At 43.6% G+C, this 23,492-nt stretch overlaps 1 protein-coding gene across 1 annotated transcript; it reads right to left on the bottom strand.

Annotated features, from left to right (window-relative positions):
• Positions 1-2,568: 2,568 nt before the first annotated feature.
• Positions 2,569-16,480, bottom strand: TFPI2 (tissue factor pathway inhibitor 2). Its single transcript, XM_080976111.1, is given in 11 exon segments — positions 2,569-2,639; positions 4,595-4,768; positions 5,054-5,233; positions 5,360-5,462; positions 5,466-5,539; positions 7,451-7,583; positions 11,845-11,990; positions 12,515-12,688; positions 13,132-13,311; positions 13,429-13,608; positions 15,906-16,480. Coding segments are annotated over 11 exon segments (1,452 nt in total). The 5' UTR covers positions 16,000-16,480; the 3' UTR covers positions 2,569-2,625.
• Between the last annotated feature and the right edge of the window lie 7,012 nt (positions 16,481-23,492).

Here is a 23,492-nt window from a genome sequence, read left to right on the forward strand (position 1 = left end):
GGGGGGGGGGGAGTCTTTTCTAGGCAGCCCAGGACCTCCATATACATTGCCCAGGCTTGCGCCCTGGAAAGGTCACTTTGGTGCTGCAAACACAACGGTTTGCCCTCACTCCTGGAGGCACACTCCCTTGTCTCTCAAGACAGACATATGGCAACAATGTGGGATGTATTGCTAGAGCAGTCAAGTACAACATTTTCCTGTTGCCTAGAACGGACACACAGGAGAACGTGGCTCCAGACAGGGAGGACTTCCTGTCATCCCTGCTCTTGTATGTATGTGACCAGGTAGATAGGCATGACCCTAGCTGACTCTGTAAAAGGGCTGGCCACGCAGCCATCTTCCCTTTTTTTCTTTTCAGACTTCTCTCTTGGACTGCCTCTTCTGGCTCAGTGGATGTAGCCTACCTTGATTTCAGCAAGGCATTTGACAAGGTGCCCCATGATATTCTTGTAAAGAAGCTGGTAAAATGCGGTCTTGACTATGCTACCACTCAGTGGATTTGTAACTGGCTGACTGACCGAACCCAAAGGGTGCTCATCAATGGTTCCTCTTCATCCTGGAGAAGAGTGACTAGTGGGGTGCCACAGGGTTCTGTCTTGGGCCTGGTCTTATTCAACATCTTTATCAACGACTTGGATGATGGACTCAAGGGCATCCTGATCAAATTTGCAAATGACACCAAACTGGGAGGGGTGGCTAACACCCCAGAGGACAGGATCACACTTCAAAACGACCTTGACAGATTAGAGAACTGGGCCAAAACAAACAAGATGAATTTTAACAGGGAGAAATGTAAAGTATTGCACTTGGACAAAAAAAAATGAGAGGCACAAATACAAGATGGGTGACACCTGGCTTGAGAGCAGTACATGTGAAAAGGATCTAGGAGTCTTGGTTGACCACAAACTTGACATGAGCCAACAGTGTGACGCGGCAGCTAAAAAAGCCAATGCAATTCTGGGCTGCATCAATAGGAGTATAGCATCTAGATCAAGGGAAGTAATAGTGCCACTGTATTCTGCTCTGGTCAGACCTCACCTGGAGTACTGTGTCCAGTTCTGGGCACCACAGTTCAAGAAGGACACTGACAAACTGGAACGTGTCCAGAGGAGGGCAACCAAAATGGTCAAAGGCCTGGAAACGATGCCTTATGAGGAACGGCTAAGGGAGCTGGGCATGTTCAGCCTGGAGAAGAGGAGGTTAAGGGGTGATATGATAGCCATGTTCAAATATATAAAAGGATGTCACATAGAGGAGGGAGAAAGGTTGTTTTCTGCTGCTCCAGAGAAGCGGACACGGAGCAGTGGATCCAAACTACAAGAAAGAAGATTCCACCTAAACATTAGGAAGAACTTCCTGACAGTAAGAGCTGTTCGACAGTGGAATTTGCTGCCAAGGAGTGTGGTGGAGTCTCCTTCTTTGGAGGTCTTTAAGCAGAGGCTTGACAACCATATGTCAGGAGTGCTCTGATGGTGTTTCCTGCTTGGCAGGGGGTTGGACTCAATGGCCCTTGTGGTCTCTTCCAACTCTATGATTCTATGATTCATCCTTGCAGAAGATGGAAGCCACAGGTAGAAAGTCTGAGGCGTAGCTCAGACTTCTTTTCTCTACAAATGTAACTGTAACCACAGGATAAAGCCTGCCTTCTGATTACTGCTGTGAACTGAATGTGAGTAAAACTTCATTGTTATTTTCAAAAAGACTGTGCTGTGTCATTGTTATTTTAAGAGGGAAATAAAGAGGACATTTACCAGGAACAATCCAGACTGGACAAGCCAGACTGGATTGCTTAATTAAAAGACTCCAACGAGTCATCAACTGCTTCACTATAAGCTGCAAGGGAATGTGCTCTGCTGTTTGCTCACTAGCGTGAGTGAGGAGGGATAATATCAAAAGAATATATTCTCTCCTACCTTCCTTTACATTCCCACAAACAAACAACATTTCCCACCCTTCCTCCCGAAGAAGCCCAGGAGGCAGTGTTCTTATTTTGTATTCTTATGTTGTGAACCGTCTTGTAATCTTTGGATAAAGTGTGGTATACAAATTTAATAAATAATAAGTGAAAGTATTCCCTTTCAATTCACTTGGGAGTTCCTGGCAAATCCCTTCATAAAATTAATAAAATTAAATTAATAAAATTAATAAAATTATTGAAAAGTTCATAGTGAAAGAATGGATAGCAACAATACCAATTTATTTGTAGTCTTCTTTAAGAAAAATAAATAAAGCAAATAATATGCAGCAGGTGACAGAGAAAGATCCTTGTTCAGTAGTGAGTGTTGAGCCTGCTCCTGCACATCAAGAATCTCTGCATGAAGGTCAACAAACCAGGGTTCTCTCCCTCAGCAGATCACCATGCTTTGAATATGGAGGCCAGTCCATAAGGCTGATCAGATAACAGTGACGATGACTTACTACATTTCCAGAACTGATCATATAGAAGAGCTGTTAAGATTGCTACATATAAACAAAAACAAAATCCACCCACAAATTAAAGTTCTCAAAGTTGAAATAATGCTTCTGGTCTAGAGACCTTCAGGTGCAAGAACGTATGTGGCATTTGTTTGATTTATAGACTTCTCCTCCTTATGAGATGGTGTTTCCCAATATTGCAACCGTTGCTTACATTCTTCCAACTAAGAAAAGAATAGAAACTGAATCACAATCGGAGGTAACTTAATTGCTTCATTCACTTGTACTAGAAGAAGAAAGAGAGAGAAGGGGAAAAAGCATGCAACGTTCCAGGTCTGCAAAACCCAAGGCACCAGATAATTGCAGTTTCTAATATGCGTGTCGTGGGCATTCAAGCAGGGGTGAAAGTGAGCGCTCCTCTCAAATGCCCACAAGCAGGACTGAGTCAAGCACAGCCCAGATCACAGGAAGCAGGACCTGTGCTCACCTTAAGCTCTGCAAGTGCCACCTTCTCATAAGGCCCTTGAACTCTCCTTGGGGAGGAGCAGAAGGCAGCAGTGGACACTTACCTGGCCTTAATACATGAGAGTGCGTGCAGATGGGAAACAGACTGCCAGGGAAAGGGGAGTGCCTCTTTCCTAAAATTCCTGGGCCTTGGGCAGGGGGAAAAGGAGGCAGGGGCAGTGGAGGATGCTTTGTAAGCACACTTCAAACTTTTTGGAGGTGGTCACCTAAAAAAAAAAAAGACATTGCAAAACACCAGCTTTTCCAAGCGGCTGTGTGGAACTGCGTAGAGTGTGCCTCACACTGTGTTGTGTCCCCTAATTTTATCCCCGTCTCCAAGCAAGGATTTCATGTTTTAAGGAAATAATGCGCACATGTGCATAATATATTGAACGTTTCAGTATGCCTGCCTTTATGGAAATACAGTGGTACCTCGGGTTAAGTACTTAATTCGTTCCGGAGGTCCGTTCTTAACCCGAAACTCTTCTTAACCTGAAGCACCACTTTAGCTAATGGGGCCTCCTGCTGCCGGAGCACGATTTCTGTTCTCATCCTGAAGCAAAGTTCTTAACTCTAGGTACTATTTCGGAGTTAGCAGAGTCTGTAACCTGAAGTTTATGTAACCTGAAGCGTATGTAACCCGAGGTGCCACTGTAAATGGAAAATGTTTTATTTGCACGTCATTCTGCTTAGTAAGCAGGCCAGGATTTAACTACCTTCCAGTTCTTTAGGACTGAGTTCCTTATGCTTAGGCAGGCTCCCCCTCATCCCCTCTCTTCTTCCTCAACCCCTGTGGAAACATATCTGCTCACACCACTCACCGCTCCCTCCGGGATTGCAGGAAACTGTCTTAATGCTCAGTGAGAATGCTGGTCCATCTAGCCCAACATTTTCACCATTTTCACTGACTTCGGTTTCAGGCCGAGGTCTCTCCCAGCCCTACCTGGAGACGCCAGGTATTGAACCTGAAGCCCCCTGCGTACAAGATAGGTGCTTTACCAATAGGCTATGGCCCTTTGCTTTTGTTTGATTGGTTGGGAGGAAGCAGGAGCCTCTCCAGAGGCCCCAGTTTTATGTTGAGCAGCTGGTCCAGAGAGAAGCTATGCCTGGGTTTCTCACAAGCCACTTTTATTGCTGCGTCTGGGCAATTCCCACCTTTGCACTGCAGTCCCTTCAAAACAGCACAGTTTACTCTGGAGCGTACAGCCATTTCCCATGCCTTGCCCTCTTCCGGCAACTACTGCCCGCTTCCGGTCCCTCTCATTTCCTTTGACAGTCCCACAACCACTTGGGGAAAGGGAGCAAACTGAATGGGTACTACCTGCGGCTTCTGCACTCACAGAAGGTGGTTTAATGCAGAGGTGGGAAACATCTGTCCTTCCATTTTCTTATTGGACTCCCAACTCCCATCAGCCTCAGAAGGTCAGGAATGATAAGAGATGTAGTCCAGCAGCATTTAGACGGACAGTTTCCTCACCCCTGATATAATGAAAAGCCTCCATATGAACTTCATGGGACCAAGACAGCATTAGCTCTGCGTGATACTTAAAAACTTTTTTTTTTAAATCATCCCAGACTTACTAGTACAGGGTTTATTTGTGAACCTTCACAATCTGGCTAAAACACTGCTCAAGTCCCTGTAAATCTCTATCACAGCAAGAGGAGAGAAGCCTACCATGCTTGCAGGCGTTCATGCAGTCTTTCTTTGTAAGAAAGTTGTTATTATTCCCGCCGCATCCCGTGTACATGAATGCCACACAAGTTCTGCTCGCTATATTGTAGTAAAAGCGATGCAGTGAAGCTGAACAGAGTCCCACATCCTTGGGACTAGAGCAAAAGGAGGGACCCCCTTCAAAAAAAGAAAGAAAGGAGTTAATTAAGGGTGTGTGTGTTTTGAAGAGCAGAATATAGTGATGTTTAGAATTCATAACCAATAATGCCCACCTTACAAAAAAATCGGCAGAGTTTACAGTTTTATTTAGATTCGATACAATATCACCTGGTTCACCAAGAACCACTGTTGTAGAGCTCCTGGTCCCTTGGAGAGTAAGTTTAGGAAATACATGAGAACATTTCATCCCTCCCCCACCTATCAAGCTCAATAGGCCTATGGCTTGTATGAAAAAATAATTACTTCTCCCCAACTTGCAGACGTCAGTGCAGGATCTTTTACTGGAAAACATGTTAGGGTGTCGTGAACGTTTTTTAGGGAAAAATTCCTCGCATTTCATTGTCTCAAGGTTGAAGAAATATTTTGGCTTGAGGGGGCTCCAGGTCCCTTGCGGAGGTTTTACTCGGCACATTACAGGCACTTCTGAAAATTAAACCACAACTGTTTAGATTTTTTTTTTAAAAAAAAAAACTGTCTAAAGGAAACCATTGCTCTTAAAAATCTCCCCCAATTCACTTCAGGATTTGAAATTTTAGAACAATGACTTACTCTTGATTTTCCCGCAAGTTTCTATACAAGCGTCAAAGCTCAAAAAGTTGTTTTCGTTCCCCAAGCAGCCCCCGTGAGTAAACCTCTGGCAGTCTTGTGAGGCTCAGTTGTAGTACCACCTGTCAAATGAACCTGGGCAGACTCCGGGCACCGGTGCCTCTAGGCAGAGCTCTCTGTTGTCTGGATGAAAACAAAACCAGGGGAATGGAAGAAATGAAATGCTCTAAGTCCAAATGAGTTAAGGGGTGGGGCGGGGGGGAGCCTGGCTGGATCAGGCCAAAGGCTCAGGCAGTCCAGCATCCAGTTATCTGTGGTCAATCAGATGGCCTGAACTCAAAAGCACCCTCCCCACATGCAATTCCCAGCAGCTGGCCTTCAGAGGCATACAACCTCCAAAAGGGGAGTCAGAAAAGGGCCTCTGTGGCAAGTCACATTTGAATGCCTAATCCTTTGTGAATTTGTACACTTTGTTCTCTTTCAGGCCGTTCAAGTTGGTGTCGGTCACTATTTGTGGGAGCAAACGCCAAAGTTTAAATATCCACTGTGGTAAGAAGTACTTCCTTCTGTTGAGTCGTCCAACATTCAGTTTCATTGAACAGTATGTTTCCGATCAATATTCAAAGTGTTGGTGCTGACCTTTAAAGCCCTAAACGGCCTTGGTCCTGTATACCTGAAGGAGCGTCTCCACCCCCATCGTTCAGCCCGGACACTGAGGTCCAGCTCTGAGAGCCTTCTGGCAGTTCCCTCCCTGCAAGAAGTGAGGTTACAGGGAACCAGGCAGACGGCCTTCTCGGTAGTGGCGCCTGCCCTGTGGAACGCCCTCCCATCAGATGTCAAGGAAATAAACAACCAGCTTTCTTTTAGAAGACATCTGAAGGCAGCCCTGTCTAGGGAAGGTTTTAATGTTTTATTGTGTTTTGGGAGCTGCCCAGAGTGGCTAGGGAAACCCAGCCAGATGGGCTAAGTATAAATAAAAGTTGTCCCCAAAGTGAGAGAACTGCCATGCTGCCAAGCAAAAGGGACTGTGTTGTGATCTGCTTAAGACTTCTGCAGTCCATTTCACCCTGCTCCAAAAGGTTCCTTCAAGCCCCATTATTTTTAGTCAATCATCAGCTTTTAAGAGGGTCTATTAAACGACTAAACAACAAAAAAAATTCATCTGAACTGTGTGTGTGTTTAATGTGCATTTTATCATTGCTTTTATTACTGATGTTCAGTACCGAGTGCAATCTTTGAGCCCCCCAACGCCCCCCAGCCCTGGAGGATTTAAACGAAGGCACAAGTGCTTTAGTAAGCCAAATACTCAAAAACTTCTTTGCTCATATTATTTCTCATAATAAAAACGCTTTGTTGCCAGCAAGTTGGATGGGGGGGCAGGTACACCACGCAAGGCAATGCGGGGATGAACCGGGCAAAAACATTCCTCTTCTTGCAGACCTGTGACTAATGAAGCAATCTTTGTATGGCCTTCTAAACTGTGGGCGGAGTTTATGGTTCTCCTTTGTTGATACGAGAAAAATCTATAATTCCAGGTGCCATAAGAAAGCTGTAGAGATAGCGCAGGATAGTGCGCACCCTGGAAATTATCTCTTTCAGCTTCTGTCTTCTGGAAGAAGGTACAGGGTTATAAAGACTAGGACTAGCCGCCTGAGAAACACTTTCTACCCAAATGTGATTTTGGTTTTAACGCAGTGTAAAGAGTCTCTATGGGAGTATATTGTATTTAAAAATGGGGTATCAGAGTTTTTAGGGGGCTAACCAGGTTGGGATAGCTGGGATAGCAGGCTTGTTGATTTTTGAATGTCTTATGTAGAGTTTTCAATTTCGTTGTTCTGAATGGGACAATGACAATAAAGATTATCGTATCGTATTTTTGTGGTTTTTAAAAATATATATTGCAAACCGCCCTGTGATCTGCGAGGGAAGGACGGCGTAGGAATTTAATTAAGAAAAACAACAAATAATAATAGGGTCTGGAGTCTGGAGTCGCGATCACCGAGAAGGTCAGATGAAATCCGTTTTACAGCGTCTTGCAAGAGCGCAGCCAAGGAAGCTCCCCACCTCCAAAACAGACCCGCGCCCCCACGCTACCTGCCGTCGGGATCTGGAGCCGGACGCGGCCCAGGAGCACCACGAAGGCGGCGGCCCGCAGAAAGGCGCGCGAGTTCCCCGCGGCCTGGCCCATCGCCCGCCGCGGGCGACTGGCTGCGAGGGCCGGGCTGGTCTACGAACGACGGAGACGTTGGGCTCACGGAGCCGCCGGGGCCTCTTTAAGGAGGAACTGCGCGTCTTCGCACGGCCGCCTCGTCGCGGCTCAGCGGCTGGGCGCGCGTCTCGCGGGCGCGTTGCAAAAGGCATCCCCGGGATCAGAGTCCCTGGGCATCCGCGAGCGGCATCGGAGGCGAGGGGACGGCGAGCGGGGTTGCCGCGGAGGCCTGGCGCGTCTGGGCTGCCCACCTCGACGGCGCAGGGGATGAGCTGCCCTCGAGCAAAAAGTCCCCGAATCCATCAACAACTCGCCGAGCCTTTGAGTTTTAAATAATCCCCAGTGCGCATAATGTGGCCACGCGGCTTTTGATGCTTCCCGGGTTTATGGCTTTGTCTAGAACACAAAGTGACCATTATTACTTGACTTCCTTTGAAGGCTATATGGTAAATTGCCCATTAAACCAACTGCTGGCGACATTTTGGAGGGTGGTGGTATATACGCGCTGGAGGGGGGTAATCGGGAGAAGTATTTGTATATTTTAGCCCTGTTCTTATCAAAGTACCCAACTGCAAGGCCCAGTCCAATCTGCAGGAGTTTGACCTGGCTATTGCAGGGTAAGTCACACTCAGCTCCGCAGAGTAAACTCAGTTATTAAGTTGGGGGAATGTTGGTTTGTTTCAATACTTCAAAGCCCCTGTTAATTGGTACTTTGGTTATATTGACTAGAGGCACGTTTCAATGTTGATTGGAAAATGTTGGGTGGGTGTTGCAATTTATTGCTAGGATGTAGAGCTTGATGTTTCTAATGTTTGATGTTTTATCGTGTTTTTAATATTCCGCTCTTGAGAGCCACCCAGAGTGGCTGGGGAAACCCAGCCAGATGGGTGGGTATGAATAATAAATTCTTGTTGTGTTGTTGTTGTTAAACAGGGTTGGCCCAGATAGCCTTCAAGGTTCCAAAGCAGACCCATTAAAAAGAAGTCCTAAGTCACGTCCATTTATTTCCATGGCAGCCCTGTTCAGGGAAGTTTTTAATGTGTGACATTTTTGTGTATTTTTGGTCTCTGTGGAAGCCGCCCAGAGTGGCTGGGGAAACCCAGCCAGATGAGTGGGGTACAAATAAATTATTATTATTATTATTATTATTATTATTATTATTTACACTGAGTGCGTCTAACATAGCATACAACCCTCTAATTCTCTGAAATCTGAAGGGATGCTGGTCTGCTGAGGGGAAACAAGATGCAATGTTTAATTTTATTTGTATTTTATTTTTGTACAATTTTAATACATGCGGGATGGGGCGTAGCACATGTGTTGCATTCTAAAGATCAGAGGCTTTATCAGTTGCATCTTCAGATTAGATTGTTCTGGTATGACACCCATTTAAGGCTGCTTCATACATATCCCAATACATGTCTTCAATCATTAAACTGAAAAGGATGTGACTGCAGTTCTTGAATAGTCACCCATCCAGGTGCTGACCAGATTCTGCTCTACTTACATTTAGCAAGGTGATAGCCTTCAGACCACAAGGAGTCACTGAACAGGGATTTGAGCATGGATCTCCATGACCCCTTCAGCTGCAGAAGAGGCAATTCTGCATGTGGACATCTGTCCTCTTCCTTGAAATTAATGGGATGAGTATGCTTGGGAGCAGAGGCAGAGTCTAGATCTTAACTGGATAAAGTGGAATGAAACTGTAGCATGTGCATGCAGTGTGTACATACATGGACTGCAAAATAAGTTAGCTAGGGGAAAACTAGATCTACCTAAAACGATGTGTAACAAATTAGGAGAAACAAACACTTATGACAACTTATTTTATTTTTCTTTATTTTTACAAATTTACAGTGAAGGTCAGTCACATTTGCACATAGCAAGTTAGGATGTAATTTTACCATTTCTCATATAGGCAAAGTAAGGTTTGACAGAGGTGCAAATATCCTTAGGGAAACGAGACAGCATGAAGTGAAGGCAGATGACTCTTCTTCAGCTTCAGAACAGAAAACATGCCGAATGCACATTAATAAAGGCACCTCAAAATGTGTTCTGTGCAAGAGATCAGGAGGATGACTTTAAAGAGGAGGGACATAACCTCAATATCTGACTAGCATTCTCCACTCTTAACTGTCCAGCAGGAATAATCTCATGATGAAAATTAATCCTGTAGCTTTAGAACTGGACCAGTTGACAATGGGAGATGCAGCCATCAGTTCACCACACTCCTGAAACCTTACGTAGCTTATAACTCACCTTTAAAAAACAAGCAATCCCCACTATCAAGTTCATTGCTGGTCTCTTCCCAGTGCCAGCTTTTTAATCAGCAGCATTATGATTATGTGTATTACCAAGAACGAATGTATTTAATTTTTATTATCACAGTGTCTATATCCCACCTGTTCTCCAAGGTGGCAAACACACTTCTCCCTTCTATACCCTCATAACAATCCTGTGAGGTAGGTTAGGCTGAGAGACTTTGTGTGTACAAAAACCACCCAGACATGGCTTGAGTGGTGAATTGAACCCGTCTCCCAAGTCCTAGTCTAGTACTCTTAACCACTAGTCCACGTTCATATTTCCTAACCTCAAACAAGGGCTTTGAACCAGGATAAAATTTTAGAATGTCAGATTGGGTTTTGACTTATTTACATTCTCCTCCCTTCCAGGTCACTTGGTAGTTTCTGGCAAGCCTGCCCCCTAAGGATGTTCTTGAAAAGTTCACAGCAAAGAAACTGATATCAGCAATACCAATTTATTCAAGAGAAAAACGAGTTTGGCTAATCTTTAGTTAAGGGAACAATGCAAGAAATATCTGACAAAGATCAGTTTTTAAAAAAACAACAACTATGGGCCATGGTTCTTGCTTCAACTATTCAACAACAGTTCAGCTCTTCCAATACAGCAGAACCATTTTCATAAACTACAGAAAGGGGAAAGTTTAAAATGTATGCATTTATATTTATAGTAACATTTTATAAAACTTGGGGGAAACTCCTTAAGAGCTAAATATCTACATCTACAGTTATCCTGCAACGTCTGTAATCAGCTATATCTTTTCTGCCAGACTTATTCACTTAGAAACACAGGAATCTCCCTTATCTCAAGCCAAAATATTTGTTCAGCCAGCTCAGTATTGTCTACAATGAGTGGATGAGGCTCTCCAGGGTTTCAGACCAAAGCCCTCCCCATTACCTACTATCTAATGCTATATAGTGGTCAATGAGACTTGCCTGATCTCCTGCCACTGGCATCACTGGCTTAACTTGAGCAAGGCAGCATTGAGAGTGGTGTTCTGCAAATGCGCTGGCAGAAGCACTGGATTGGTTCTGCCCATGTGTTTCAACTGCGCCAACCACACCCCGACTGATCAGCCGCTGTCATGCAGATGATGGGAGGTCATGTAACATCAGCACAGCGGACTGTTTTAACTAGAGATTCCAAGAACCAAACCTCAGACATTCTGCATGCAAGGTAAGCCCTCTACCACGCATCTGCCACCCCTCCTTATGAAGGTGAGGATACGAAAGTTCAGGAGAAGGTCTTAATTTAGTGTTCCATATAATGAAACCATCAGAAAGGGTCTATCATATTCAGCAGCCAGTAGAGAAGAATCAATGTTCAGCAGGGAGTGTTGAGCCACCTCTTGTGCGTCGAAGTATCTGAATACTGCAGGATTTTATCCTGCAACAGGGCACACTGCCATGTGCATGGGGCCCAATCCATAAGTGAGCTGTAACTAGATCAAAGTAACCTTGCCGTTCTACATTTCAAAACTGTTCATATAGTAAAATTGTTACATAGCCACATAAAACTGAACAAAACCCAAACCCACCCATAAGTTAAAAGCTTCTAGTGAGTGAAATCAGTGCATCTAGTCTGGAGACCTCTCCAGATTTAAGAAGGTATGTGGCGTTCGTTGGATTTGAATGTTGGCTGTAGACTCCTCATCCTTATGAGACAACATATTTTGATCTCGTAGCAGGTGGTTTCTTTCTCCCTACTAAGAAAATAGAAACCGAAATATAATTGGAGGTAACTTAAATCACTTTATTCACATGTGAATAAAGACAAAAGAGAAGAAAAAGGGATGCAACTTTCTAGGTCTGCTAATTCTCAACCACCTGGTAATTGAAGTTTCCACTATGTGTGTTTTGGGCATTAAAGCAGGGACAAAAGAGAGCCCCCGTCTCAGCAGGACCGAAGCCAGCACAACCCTCCTTGTGGCAAGCAGGGCCTGTACTCACCTTAATGCCTGCAGGTACTACCTCCTCACAAAAGCAAACAGGCCCTTGACCGTGATGGGTAGAAGATAGTCCGCCAGGGAAAGGGAAGAGCTCCTTGTCTGAAATTCCTTGGCAGAGGATGCTTCCTCACAAGCTGCTTTTGCCACAACCTGGGACGCATCCCACCTTTGCTCTCCTTCAGAGCAGCACAAACGACTGGAGGGTACAGTCCATTACCCATGCCTAGCCTTCATCCGGCAAGCATTGCCCCCTTCTGGTCCCTCTCACCTCCTTCTACATCCTCACAACCTTTGGCCAAGGGAGTGAGCTGAAAATACGGGAGAACTACAATCCACCTGTGGCTACTGCATTATGCACTTATGGAAGGTGGTTTAATGCAGGAGTGGGAACCCTGTGCCTCTCCAGTTGTTCTTGGACTCCAACTCCCATCAGCCTCAGCCACCACGTCACATGGTCAGGAACGATGAGAGATATGTACTCCAGCGACATTTGGACGGACACAGTTTTCTCACCCCAATATAACGAAAAGCCTCCCTGTTTGCTCTTGGAGAGCATCAGCTGTTTGTGTTGCTTAATGTTGTTCTCTTTAATCACTCCAGAATTACTAGAACAGGGCTTATTTGTGAACCTTCACAATCTGGCTATAAGGCTGCAAACGTCCCTGTAACTCTCGATCTCAGCAAGTAGAGAGCATCCTACCTTTCTTGCAGGCCTTGAGACATGATTTCCGAGTGAGGAAGTTGTTAATATTTCCTCCACATCCTGTATAGGTGAATTCTTCACAATCTCCTGTGTCTATGTTGTAATAAAAGCGAGGAACTGAACCTGAACAAATTCCCACGTCTTTGGGGTTAAAGCAAAAGGAGGGGGCATCTTTAGAAAAAGAAAAAGAGAGACAGAGTTAATTAACACTACTTCTTTTTGTTTTTTGAAGTGTAGACTGCAGTGGTAGGCATACAAACCAACAGTTCCCAATCAGAAAGTGGGCCGAGTTTCTGATCTTTGATTTAATATTTGTACACTGCTTTCCCAGCAAAAATATTGAGCTCAAAGCGGCTCATAACTACAAAGCATTAAAAATGAGCAAACATTTCCATCCGTGCAATCTATTAGGGGGAAAAAACACACACCACAATAGTGCGTTGGTAAAGCAAAAACGAACAATGCTGTAAATGACTGATGCAATTCAATACAAACTTGTAATAATTCAAAATTAATTCATCAGAAATGGTTGGCGAGCACCAGTCCCATGAGACACAACAGAACATTTCACCCTCCCCCACCCAAACAAGCTATTAATTAAAAATAATAATTACTTCTTTTCGGCAGACAGAAGTTCATGCAGGAGTCTTTATCGTCAAATCGGTTCTGGTTTCCTAAACAGCCTCCATAATAAAATTTTTCGCAGCTCATCGTCTCAAGGCTGAAATAATATTTTTGCATTAAACCTCTACAGATTCCTTCGTCAGATTTCAGTCGGCATATTTTAGGCACCTCTAAAAACAAAAGAGCAACCAACTGGTTGAAAACAACAATCTAAGCCAAACCTTTGCTTTTATCAAACCGATTCTGCAATTCACTCCTGAATTTGAAATTTTAGAGCCACAACTTACTCTTGATTCTCCCGCAAGTCTTTGAACACTCTTCAAAACTCAAAAAGTTGTTGTCGTTTCCCACGCAGCCCCCGAAACTAAACTCCTGGCAGGTTTGGGTGGCTCTGTCGTAGTACCACCTGACATACAAACCCCGGCAGGGTCCTTTAAGTGGTGGCTGGAGACAGATCTCTCTGTTGTCTGCATGAAAACGGAAGGGGGGTGGGGGAAAGAGAAATGCTTTAGGTACAAATCCCAGAAACATGAAGAGAAGAGAGTAGGGAGGCAGGTAAGAAATTCATGTGTTGAAAGTTTGTCTTAGTGAAATGTAAGAAGACCTCTCCTGCACGAGGCCAAAGCCCAAGTAGTCCAGCCTGAAAGCAGGACCTGAGTTCAAGAGCACTCTCCCCACCTGCGATTCCCATGACTGGCCTTCAGAGGCATAAAAAAAGGTAACCTGGGCGGTTAAGTCCAGTCAAAGGCGACTATGGGGTTGCAGTGCTCATCTCGCTTTCAGGCTGAGGGAGCCGGCGTTTGTCCACAGACAGCTTTCCGGGTCATGTGGCCAGCATGACTATACCACTTCTGGCACAACAGAACACCGTGACGGAAACCAGAGTGCATGGAAACACTGTTTACCTTCCCGCTGCAGTGGTACCTGTTTATCTACTTGCACTGGTGTGGTTTTGTACTGCTAGGTTGGAAGGTGCTGGGACAGAGCAACGGGAGCTGACTCTGTTGCGGAGATTCAAACTGTGCATCTTCCGATCGGAAGAGGCTCAGTGGTTTAGACCACAGCGCCACCCGCGTCCCTGTTTCAGAGGCATACCCCCTTCTTGTGGAGGGCAGTGGAGAGGACTGTGGTGGGGCAGCTGAAATTATTCTAGGTGACATCAATCTGGGTTGAGAATGCTGTGGCAGGATTGCTGACAGGAGTTTATACCCTGTCATCTTATAATACATGTTCTCAGAGAGCTGTACTGGTTGCCAATCTGCTACCAGGCCTGGATCAAGATGCTACTCTGAGTATGTAAAGGCCTTAACAGATTGGGGCAGTTTACTTGCGAGATCCCATTACCGCCCCCTCCCTTCATATGCCCGCTAAATTACTTTGATCTGTGACTGGTGTCACATAATACTCATTCCACATTTGTAAGAAATATTTTAGTGTGGCAGCACTCACACTTTGGAACTCCCTGCCTAGGGACACCAGGCAGGCACTTTTCCGCACATGCTAAAAACATTTTTCTTTAGCCAAGCCTACTTTGTAAACTGCTTTGAGGGTTGTTTTTAACTATCAAGCGGTGTATAAATTGTTTGAAATAAATTATTATTATTATTATTATTATTATTATTATTATTATTATTATTAGAGTTTATATACTGCCCTATACCTGGAGGTCTCAGGGCGGTTTACAGAAAAAAATCACAACATATATAATCAGAATGAAAACAGCAACCCAAACACCCCCCCGAAAAGAGCCACATTTTAAGGGGGTATAGGATGCCAAACAGATCAACCAAAGGCCTGGTTGAAAAGGAACGTTTTTGCCTGACGCCTAAACTGTATAATGAAGGTGCCAGGCAAACTTCCCTGGGGAGAGCATTCCACAGATGGGGAGCCACTGCAGAGAAGGCCCATTCTCCAGACATGTAGAATGTTGGCATGTTTTCTAATTTGATTTTTAGCTTAGCATTTATTTTAATTATTATTTTTGGATGTTTTAAATACTTTTTTCTGATGGCTGCATTATTTTATTCTTTTCATAAAGTGCTTTAAGGTTTTATTACAATGACACAGTATCTAAAACTTGTGAAACGGATTATTTTTTTTTTAAAGTCTCCAAACAGCAGTTGGTCACAGTTCTAAATTGCTTGGAAAATGGCATTTCGCTGCAGATCTTGTATTTCTGAATCCTGACATTTTGGGGGAATTGCTTAATCAACATATCTCACATTTCCGGACGACACAAGATCCTTCTTTAATTTATCATATTTAAAGGGAATATAATCTCTGCATTACAGGCACAAGCGCTTTAGTAAGCGCCAAACACACCCGCAAACACTCAATGACGCCATCACTATTACCTGACAGCACTGATAGTCTTTACTTGGACTTTTGTTATTTTAACCCCTGGGCAAACATACTCTTTCTACGTTCCTATTCTAGAGTTTCCTTCTTTGGTCTTTTAATTTTCACCTGTTGTTATAATTGTTCTCTCTGTTTTGTAAACATTGTACAATGAAGTTTTGAAAGAAAAACTTTGCCAAGAAAGAATAAAAACACCAGCACTCATAATATTCTGGCTACCAGCTAGGGCAAGGAAAAGAAAAAAAAATAAAAAGGGTTTTGGCAGACGGAGGCAGGTGCAGCATGAGGGGCGAAGCGAGGATTTTGGAAAGAGACCATCGGTCGCCATCCCTGGGAAGAGCAAAAACAACTCGCAAGAAGAAAACAGCTGATAACATGAACCCGCTCCAAAAAGAGCCCCGATTACCTCCCGTCGTCGACTGGGGCCAGACCTGCTCCAGAAGTACCACCAAGGAGACGACCAGAAGAAAGGCCCGCGAGTTTCCAGAAGTCAGATCCATCGCTGCAAGTCGCTGCGCGCGTTTGGCTGGTCTACGACCGATGGAAACGTTGGTCACAGTGGCCCCTTTATAAACGATGCCGGCTTCTCCGCCGCCGCCTCTTGGCCCAAAGCCTGCGGGCGTGCTTCCCAGACGAGGGAGGCTCGGCGGGGTGATTCATCCGTTTCTGGAAAGCGATGTAAAACCGCGAGGGGGCGGGCGGATCGACGGAGCGGTCCCTTGCGTGGCTGGTGCGCCCCGCGCGTCATTGCGCATCTTCCGAAGAAGCAGCTCCACGAGGTGGTCGCTGGCCCATCCCGACGCGTATCCGGGACGGCTGGGGCGGGCCTGGAGCCTTGCTGCTCGCCACCCCGACAGCGGCGAAAAGGTGCGAGGAAGATGGAAGGAGCAAATATTGGAGTAAACCCCGAGTTGAATGCACGGAACACCACCAGCCAGAAACGGAAGGGTCCCCAGGCGTCTGTTGAGGACTCAGTCGGCACCAAGATGTTCTGCCCCACTACAGCTCACTTCTGAAGTTAGAAAGCAAAGCTTAGGGAGCTTGTGCCACACTGGCAGGTTGCAGTAGTTTTGTCTATGCGCTTATCGGACGCTATCCGAGCTTTCCACAGGAAGTAGCCTTCTACCTGGTTAGATTATTTATTCGTATAGCCCAGTTGTTATATTTACATATTTTTATATTTATAAAATGGGACACGGGTGGCGCTGTGGGTTAAACCACAGAGCCTAGGACTTGCCGATCAGAAGGTCGGCGGTTCGAATCCCCGCGACGGGGTGAGCTCCCGTTGCTCTGTCCCAGCTCCTGCCAACCTAGCAGTTCGAAAGCACGTCAAAGTGCAAGTAGATAAATAGGTACTGCTTTGGCGGGAAGGTAAACGGAGTTTCCGTGCGCTGCTCTGGTTTGCCAGAAGCAGCTTAGTCATGCTGGCAACATGACCCGGAAGCTGTACGCCAGCTCCCTCAGCCAATAAAGCGAGATGAGTACATATATATATATATATATATATATATATATATATATATAAAAACTATTTCCCTTTTCCTCCAAAAGCTTCTTCCTCGCCGTTCTCCGTATTCTCCTCACAAGAACTCTGCAGGGTAGATAAGGCTGAGAGATCATGACTGGCCCAAGGTCACCCAGTGAAATTCATGACTGAGTAGGGATTTGAACTCTAGTCTCTCTGGGCTTAGTCCATCACCCTGTCAAGGGATGAGGAACTGTTTTCAACTTGTGGGTGGCATTCGTACAATAGGTTTCGTTCCAGCCACAGGAAAAGGCAGAGGCATCTGCCCTGAACTTCTCTCCATCCAAGCAAGAAGCACCACACATTCTAGCCTAACAAAAGCAATCAAGGGTTCACAGAGCATTAGTAAGGGAAAGAGGCCTGAAGGGGCACATTTGGCCTGAGGTTTCCCACCCCTGCTGTGACCATTGCACTGCATTGCCTAATCGTGTTGGTAGGTTCTCAAGCTGAGGGAGGTCTTTCACAGCACTGCCTAGTTGGACCTCCTAACTGAAGATGGTGATAGGCATAGCATGTCTCCAGCGTTTCAGACATCGTGCCCCACATATTTTTAACTGGAGATGCCAAGGATTGACTCTACTGCTCACTTCCGTGTTATTTGCTTCCAGAGAAAAACCCATTTCCAAATAACACAAAAATGAGCACTAACCTCACATGATATTCCACAATATTTCTGGAAGTGACTTTTACTGTTCAGGGAAGTTTTTAATGTGTGACATTTTAATGTATTTTTAATCTTTGTTGGAAGCCACCCAGAGTGGCTGGGGAAACCCAGCCAGATAGGCAGGGTACAAAAAAATTATTATTATTATTATTATTATTATTATTATTATTATTATTATTATTTTATGTCATGTGGCAGTTCAGACATCATGCAAAAATTAAGAGCTTTACTGAGACCAGAGGAAATGCTTATATATATATTAGGAATAGGAAACAAACTATTTGATCTAACCCAGTACTGCCTACTCAAATTAACAGGGATGTTGGAGAATTCAGCTGAAATGAGATATGGTACTGGAAACGGCATCAGTTTGTGTGCCTGCCTGCAAGCAGCACTGGAAATCAGGCAAAAAGATAAAAACATGCAACTGGTATTCACAATCGTCATTCCCCTCCCCCCAGTCTGTAATTTGCTTTTGTTATTTTTTTCAGTATGCAAACAATATACTATTGATAGGATTACCCCACCCCACCCATTGAAATGAACAGTGTGGAATCATAACAATACAGTGGTACCTCGGGTTAAGAACTTAATTCGTTCCGGAGGTCCGTTCTTAACCTGAAACTGTTCTTAACCTGAAGCACCACTTTAGCTAATGGGGCCTGTTGTTGCTGCTGCTGCTGCTGCTGCGCTGCTGGAGCATGATTTCTGTTCTCATCCTGAAGCAAAGTTCTTAACCTGATGTAATATTTCTGGGTTAGCGGAGTCTGTAACCTGAAGCATATGTAACCCGAGGTACCACTGTATTGTAATCAATTATGTTATTAAATCTGAACAGCAAGCTGATTGATGTTGGTTTTGAGGAACCTGAACTGCAGTGGAACGGAAGCAGCACTGCATATGTTGGATATGGGGCAGAATCCCTATAGGAAATGCCAGGAATTGAATGTGGAACCATTTCAAAGCACATTCTCTGTCCCTGAAGTATGTTCCTTCTTATGCTCTTTTACTTACTACTCATCAGCATATAGCAGAACACCCTGAGAGATGCAGCTGTGTTTTCAGAGGTGCTTAATCCTCTGAGTGCAAAAAAGGCGGAAAGTGAGCAACGTGGGGGAGATTAATCAGCATCTTTTTATGGCGCATTTCCAGTACAGTATCCAATTCTGGCCAATTTCTTAAGACAGGCAATGGAAGCTAGATGGAGCATTCAGGTGGCCCAAATGATAGTGCCTTCCGCTCTTCCAGAAAATCTGGAATTGGTTATTGTTAGCTTTCCAAGAAGAATTTAAAACGGGCATTGCTGTATTCTATGAAAGGAAACAACTACTATTCCCCACCCACTGCTCCTCAACTTCAACTGAATTAATATGCCAGGCATCGATAATAATAGCATGGAGGGAGAAATATGGACAAAAATGGAATGAGACACCGACAAGCCTTAATTATAAATTGTTTAGTAGCCCCAAGGGCCTAATTCCAGCATGGGGGGGGGGGGGAACCAGGTGGCAGGATGCAGTAAAGGGCGATAAAGTACGTCTGAGTTGCTGACATTAATTTCCCCAAGATCTGGTGGTGGTCGAAGTTAGAATCAGGGAGCAGGAGATTATACTCATCTTCCAAGCTAGTGAGGACAGATCTTTTATATGAAGAATCTCTGCCCCATTCTATCTATCCTTTTCACCAAGACCTTGATTTAAGTCCTTCCTTCCTTGCGTCTTGGTTATGCTGACAATTAAATGTTTTCAAGATCTTATTTTCTTCTTCAATGTTCATGATTGCTCATCTTGCCTTAAGATCACCCCTTCTGTCTTTCTCTTCATTGTCGTACAACAGCTTTGCATGACCTGGTGCCTTCCACATGTTTTGGACTACAACTCCCATCAACCCTAGCCAGCTTGGCCAACAATCAGGGAAGGTGGGAGTCACAGTCGCTCAACATCTAGAGGGCACCAGGTTAGGAAAGGTTCTCTGCTCTGTATTTTTATAAACAGAGTCTTCAGGCTTCTCATTACTTTGCTTCTAATCCCCCCCATTACATCCCAATTTTGTCCTCTATGTTTTGTGGCTTTGATCCAGAATCCATTTGATCCATTACTGCTTGTTTCACTTCCCTGCTTTGTTGGTTAGTTTTATATTGTGGCTCTACAGGCAAAGAGTGAGGTTTTAAAAAACTGTTGCCAAGCACCTGTGCCTAGTAATGCTAGGAAACTTATTATAATAGAAGCAAGAAAGTATATCTCTTTACCCCCATTGCAGAGTAAGGTCTTCCTAGGGGGTGAAGAAATCTAGGACGTGTGTGGAAAACCCAAATCTCCTTAGCAAGTCATTTTAGATTGAGTTAACTTAGCTGGAATTTATTAATAATGGTTACTGTGGAAAATCATCATTATCATCATCATCATCATCATTTTTTTTTTTATACCCCACCCTCCCCAGCCAGAGCCGTGCTCAGGGCGGCTAACACCAGTAAAATTACAATAAAAAATAAACCAATTTAAAATACAGGTTGAAATATAATTTAAAATGCAGCCTCATTTTAATAATAGCCCATATGGGAAGGATATTCCTTTATATTCTGCTTGTGGGCTTTTTGGAGTTTCTACTTGGTCATTTTGGGAAACAGGACATGCTGGAACTTTGTTCGTATCCAGGATGGTTCCTATGTTTGTCTTTATGTATGTACAAATGGGACTGCAACAATGTGTTGCAGTATGCTCCTTCTTAGGCTGCCAGCCAGCCAGCCATGCTGTCATGCAGGATACTTAAGGGGCTTGAGCAGGAATCTCTCACCTCCTCCCACACAATACTTCAAAATCTGTAGCTACTAAGTATGGTCAGTCCTCATTGGGCTGGTTTTTTGTGGGGAGAGGAAGGGGGATCTCCATGGTTTAACCCACCCCATAATTCTACCCAGTGCTTTTTTTCTGGGGGTATGCATACCCCAAAACATTTTGTGAATCTTTGTACTTTTGTCCATTTACTGTATTTATTTCCCCCAATTTGAACTATAAAATGGTGATTGTCTTGAGTCAAAATGAGAGTACATTTTTTAAAGGAAAAAAAGCACTGATTCTACCAATGTGTTGTTTCCCCAAGCATGATGATACCACCCTCTTTTTTAATATATATGTTTGTTTTTGAGAATAAAGGTGTAAAAAGATGTACAATCAAAAGAAAATAAAAAAAACTGTAACTGTGACAAAAGTTGTTTATGTCATCTTCACCTTCAATATTAAGAAATAAATATGGAGTGTTGACTCTAACCACTCTTAAGGTGCTTCCAGATGACCTGTTTATGGAGTATTCATCCTGATTTGTTTACAGGGAGATATCGTGTCAAAGTACAGTGGTGCCTCGCAAGATGAAATTAATTCGTTCTGCGAGTTTTTTCGTCTTGCGAATTTTTCGTCTTGCGAAGCACGGTTTTAACGGTATTAACGGTTTTAAGAAAAAGGAAACAAACTTGCAAGACGTTTTCGTCTTGCGAAGCAAGCCCATAGGGAAATTTGTCTTGCGAAGCAACTCAAAAAACGAAAAACTCTTTCGTCTTGCGAGTTTTTCGTCTTGCGAGACATTCGTCTTGCAAGGTACCACTGTAACTGTTCTCCCACACTTTCCGGTATGTTTTCCAATTTGCTTTCCTTATCAGTAAAAGCCCAATCTTTTCAGAGAGAGGCAGGTTTGTTGTGCAAGAGCTCACAATCAACTATAATGGTGCAACCTGAATTTGCTGCTATGTGATGGAATCGCACCCCAAAATAGTAGCAGTCCAAAGCACACTTCTCATTGGTCCTATTTTGGTTCAGCACTCGCCACCTGAGTTTGCCGCTCAAAGGAGTGGTACATACATACATTTCATTATCCCTTTGAAAACTTAGCAAAGGCATAGGCAAACTCGGCCCTCCAGATGTTTTGGGACTACAACTCCCATCATCCCTGACCACTGGTCCTGTTAACTAGGGATGATGGGAGTTGTAGTCCCAAAACATCTGGAGGGACGCGTTTGCCTATGCCTGGCTTAGCAGAACTTATGGAGCTCCCATTATTCTTCCAAGTTCAAATCCCCTTCGGCAGTTATGGTATACAATTTAGAACTGCACCATTTAATAGATTAGAAGGCACTGTGGCTGCCTAGAATATTTTCTTATGATTTGTTGTATACTATTACAGAGGTATTCAAAAGACACCCAATCAGGACAAAAGCTCTTAAGGATCCATAGATATACACTGGAAAAATAATATATTCCAAACATTACAATTTCTTGTAAAACAATGAATAAAAATGGACAAGCAAATAAAGATTGAAGATTCCATATATAACAACAACATTCCACTGCTCTCTTATAGCATTTTCTTTTTCAGATATTTACTGAAGATCAGTACTATTTTGAGGCATTTGTAAAATTTAGAGCTAACCTGGGTATTGCTACAGGAGTTATACAGCATACAGCATATTTGGGTATTGCTACAGGAGTTATACAGCATAGTGAAACTACATTGTAAACTAGAAGAAGAAGAGTAGAAGAGTTGGGATTTGATATCCTGCTTTATCACTACCCGAAGGAGTCTCAAAGCAGCTCACATTCTCCTTTCCCTTCCTCCCCCACAACAAACACTCTGTGAGGTGAGTGAGGCTGAGAGACTTCAGAGAAGTGTGACTAGCCCAAGGTCACCCAGCAGCTGCATGTGGAGGAGTGGGGAAGCGAACCCAGTTCACCAGATTACGAGTCCGCCGCTCTGAACCACTACACCACACTGGCTCTATGTGCATATTTATGTGCTTTACCACTCAAAATGCAAAAATAAAAAAATGGGGGGGGGGGGACTCCTTAGTTTAATCCACCCCATAATTCTGCAAATGTTGATGTATCCCCAAGCATGTGATACTACCCTCTTTTTATTTTGTGTATGTGTGTGTGTGTTTACTGGTTTTTGAGAAAACAGCTAAGCTGCAACACGTTTCCATTTTTAATATAAATTGTATTAGAGTTTATAGAGAAAAATACAAAACTTAACATCAAATATCTTTTTTATCCAACATTAGTCGAAGTAAGAGAAAAACAGCAAAAAAGAAACAAAAGATAAGTAGATAAGTAGATACAAAAAAAAGCTTAAAAGAGAAAATAGAAAAAATAAAGTTCAAAAACTAAAAAACTTCCAATTCTTCATCTGTCTGCTATATATAAATAGCATTCACTTCATCCACTCCAATATAACACCCAACCAAACCACTTTCTATAAACAAACTTCAATCTTCAATCCCCAAATCCAAGTGCCATTATTTCAGTTTCTTTCTCATGCAAAATGTCTATCAGAGGTTTCCAATTTTGGTAAATGTTAACAACTTAAACACGTGCATTTTGCCATCTCAGCTAAGTCCATTAATTTTAACAACCATTCTTCCATTGCTGGTAATGATGAATCTTTCCATCTTTGTGTATGTAATAGTCTCGCCACTGTAATCATATATTGAAACAAAGTTCCATCGACCTTTTCTAATTGTATATCCATAAGTCCACGCAGGAAGAGTTCTGGTTTCAGTTGAAAGTTAATCTTCAAAATTCTCCATATCAGTGTATGTATTCTTATCCTCTTTTGGGGGACTTTTTTACATGTCCACCATGAATGATAAAATATCCCTTCATTTTCTTTATATTTCCAACAGGTATTCAGAACATTTTTATACATTCTAAATAATTTCTCGGGAGTTAAGTACCACATGTTTCCTATGCAGAAGATCTCAACTTTCCCCTCGAGCATCTGAAGTTAACAGGGCTGAGACTTTGGAAAGCGAATTATAC

This window comes from Podarcis pityusensis (assembly GCF_964106645.2).
Source record: "Podarcis pityusensis genome assembly, chromosome: 12".
NCBI lineage: Eukaryota > Metazoa > Chordata > Lepidosauria > Squamata > Lacertidae > Podarcis > Podarcis pityusensis.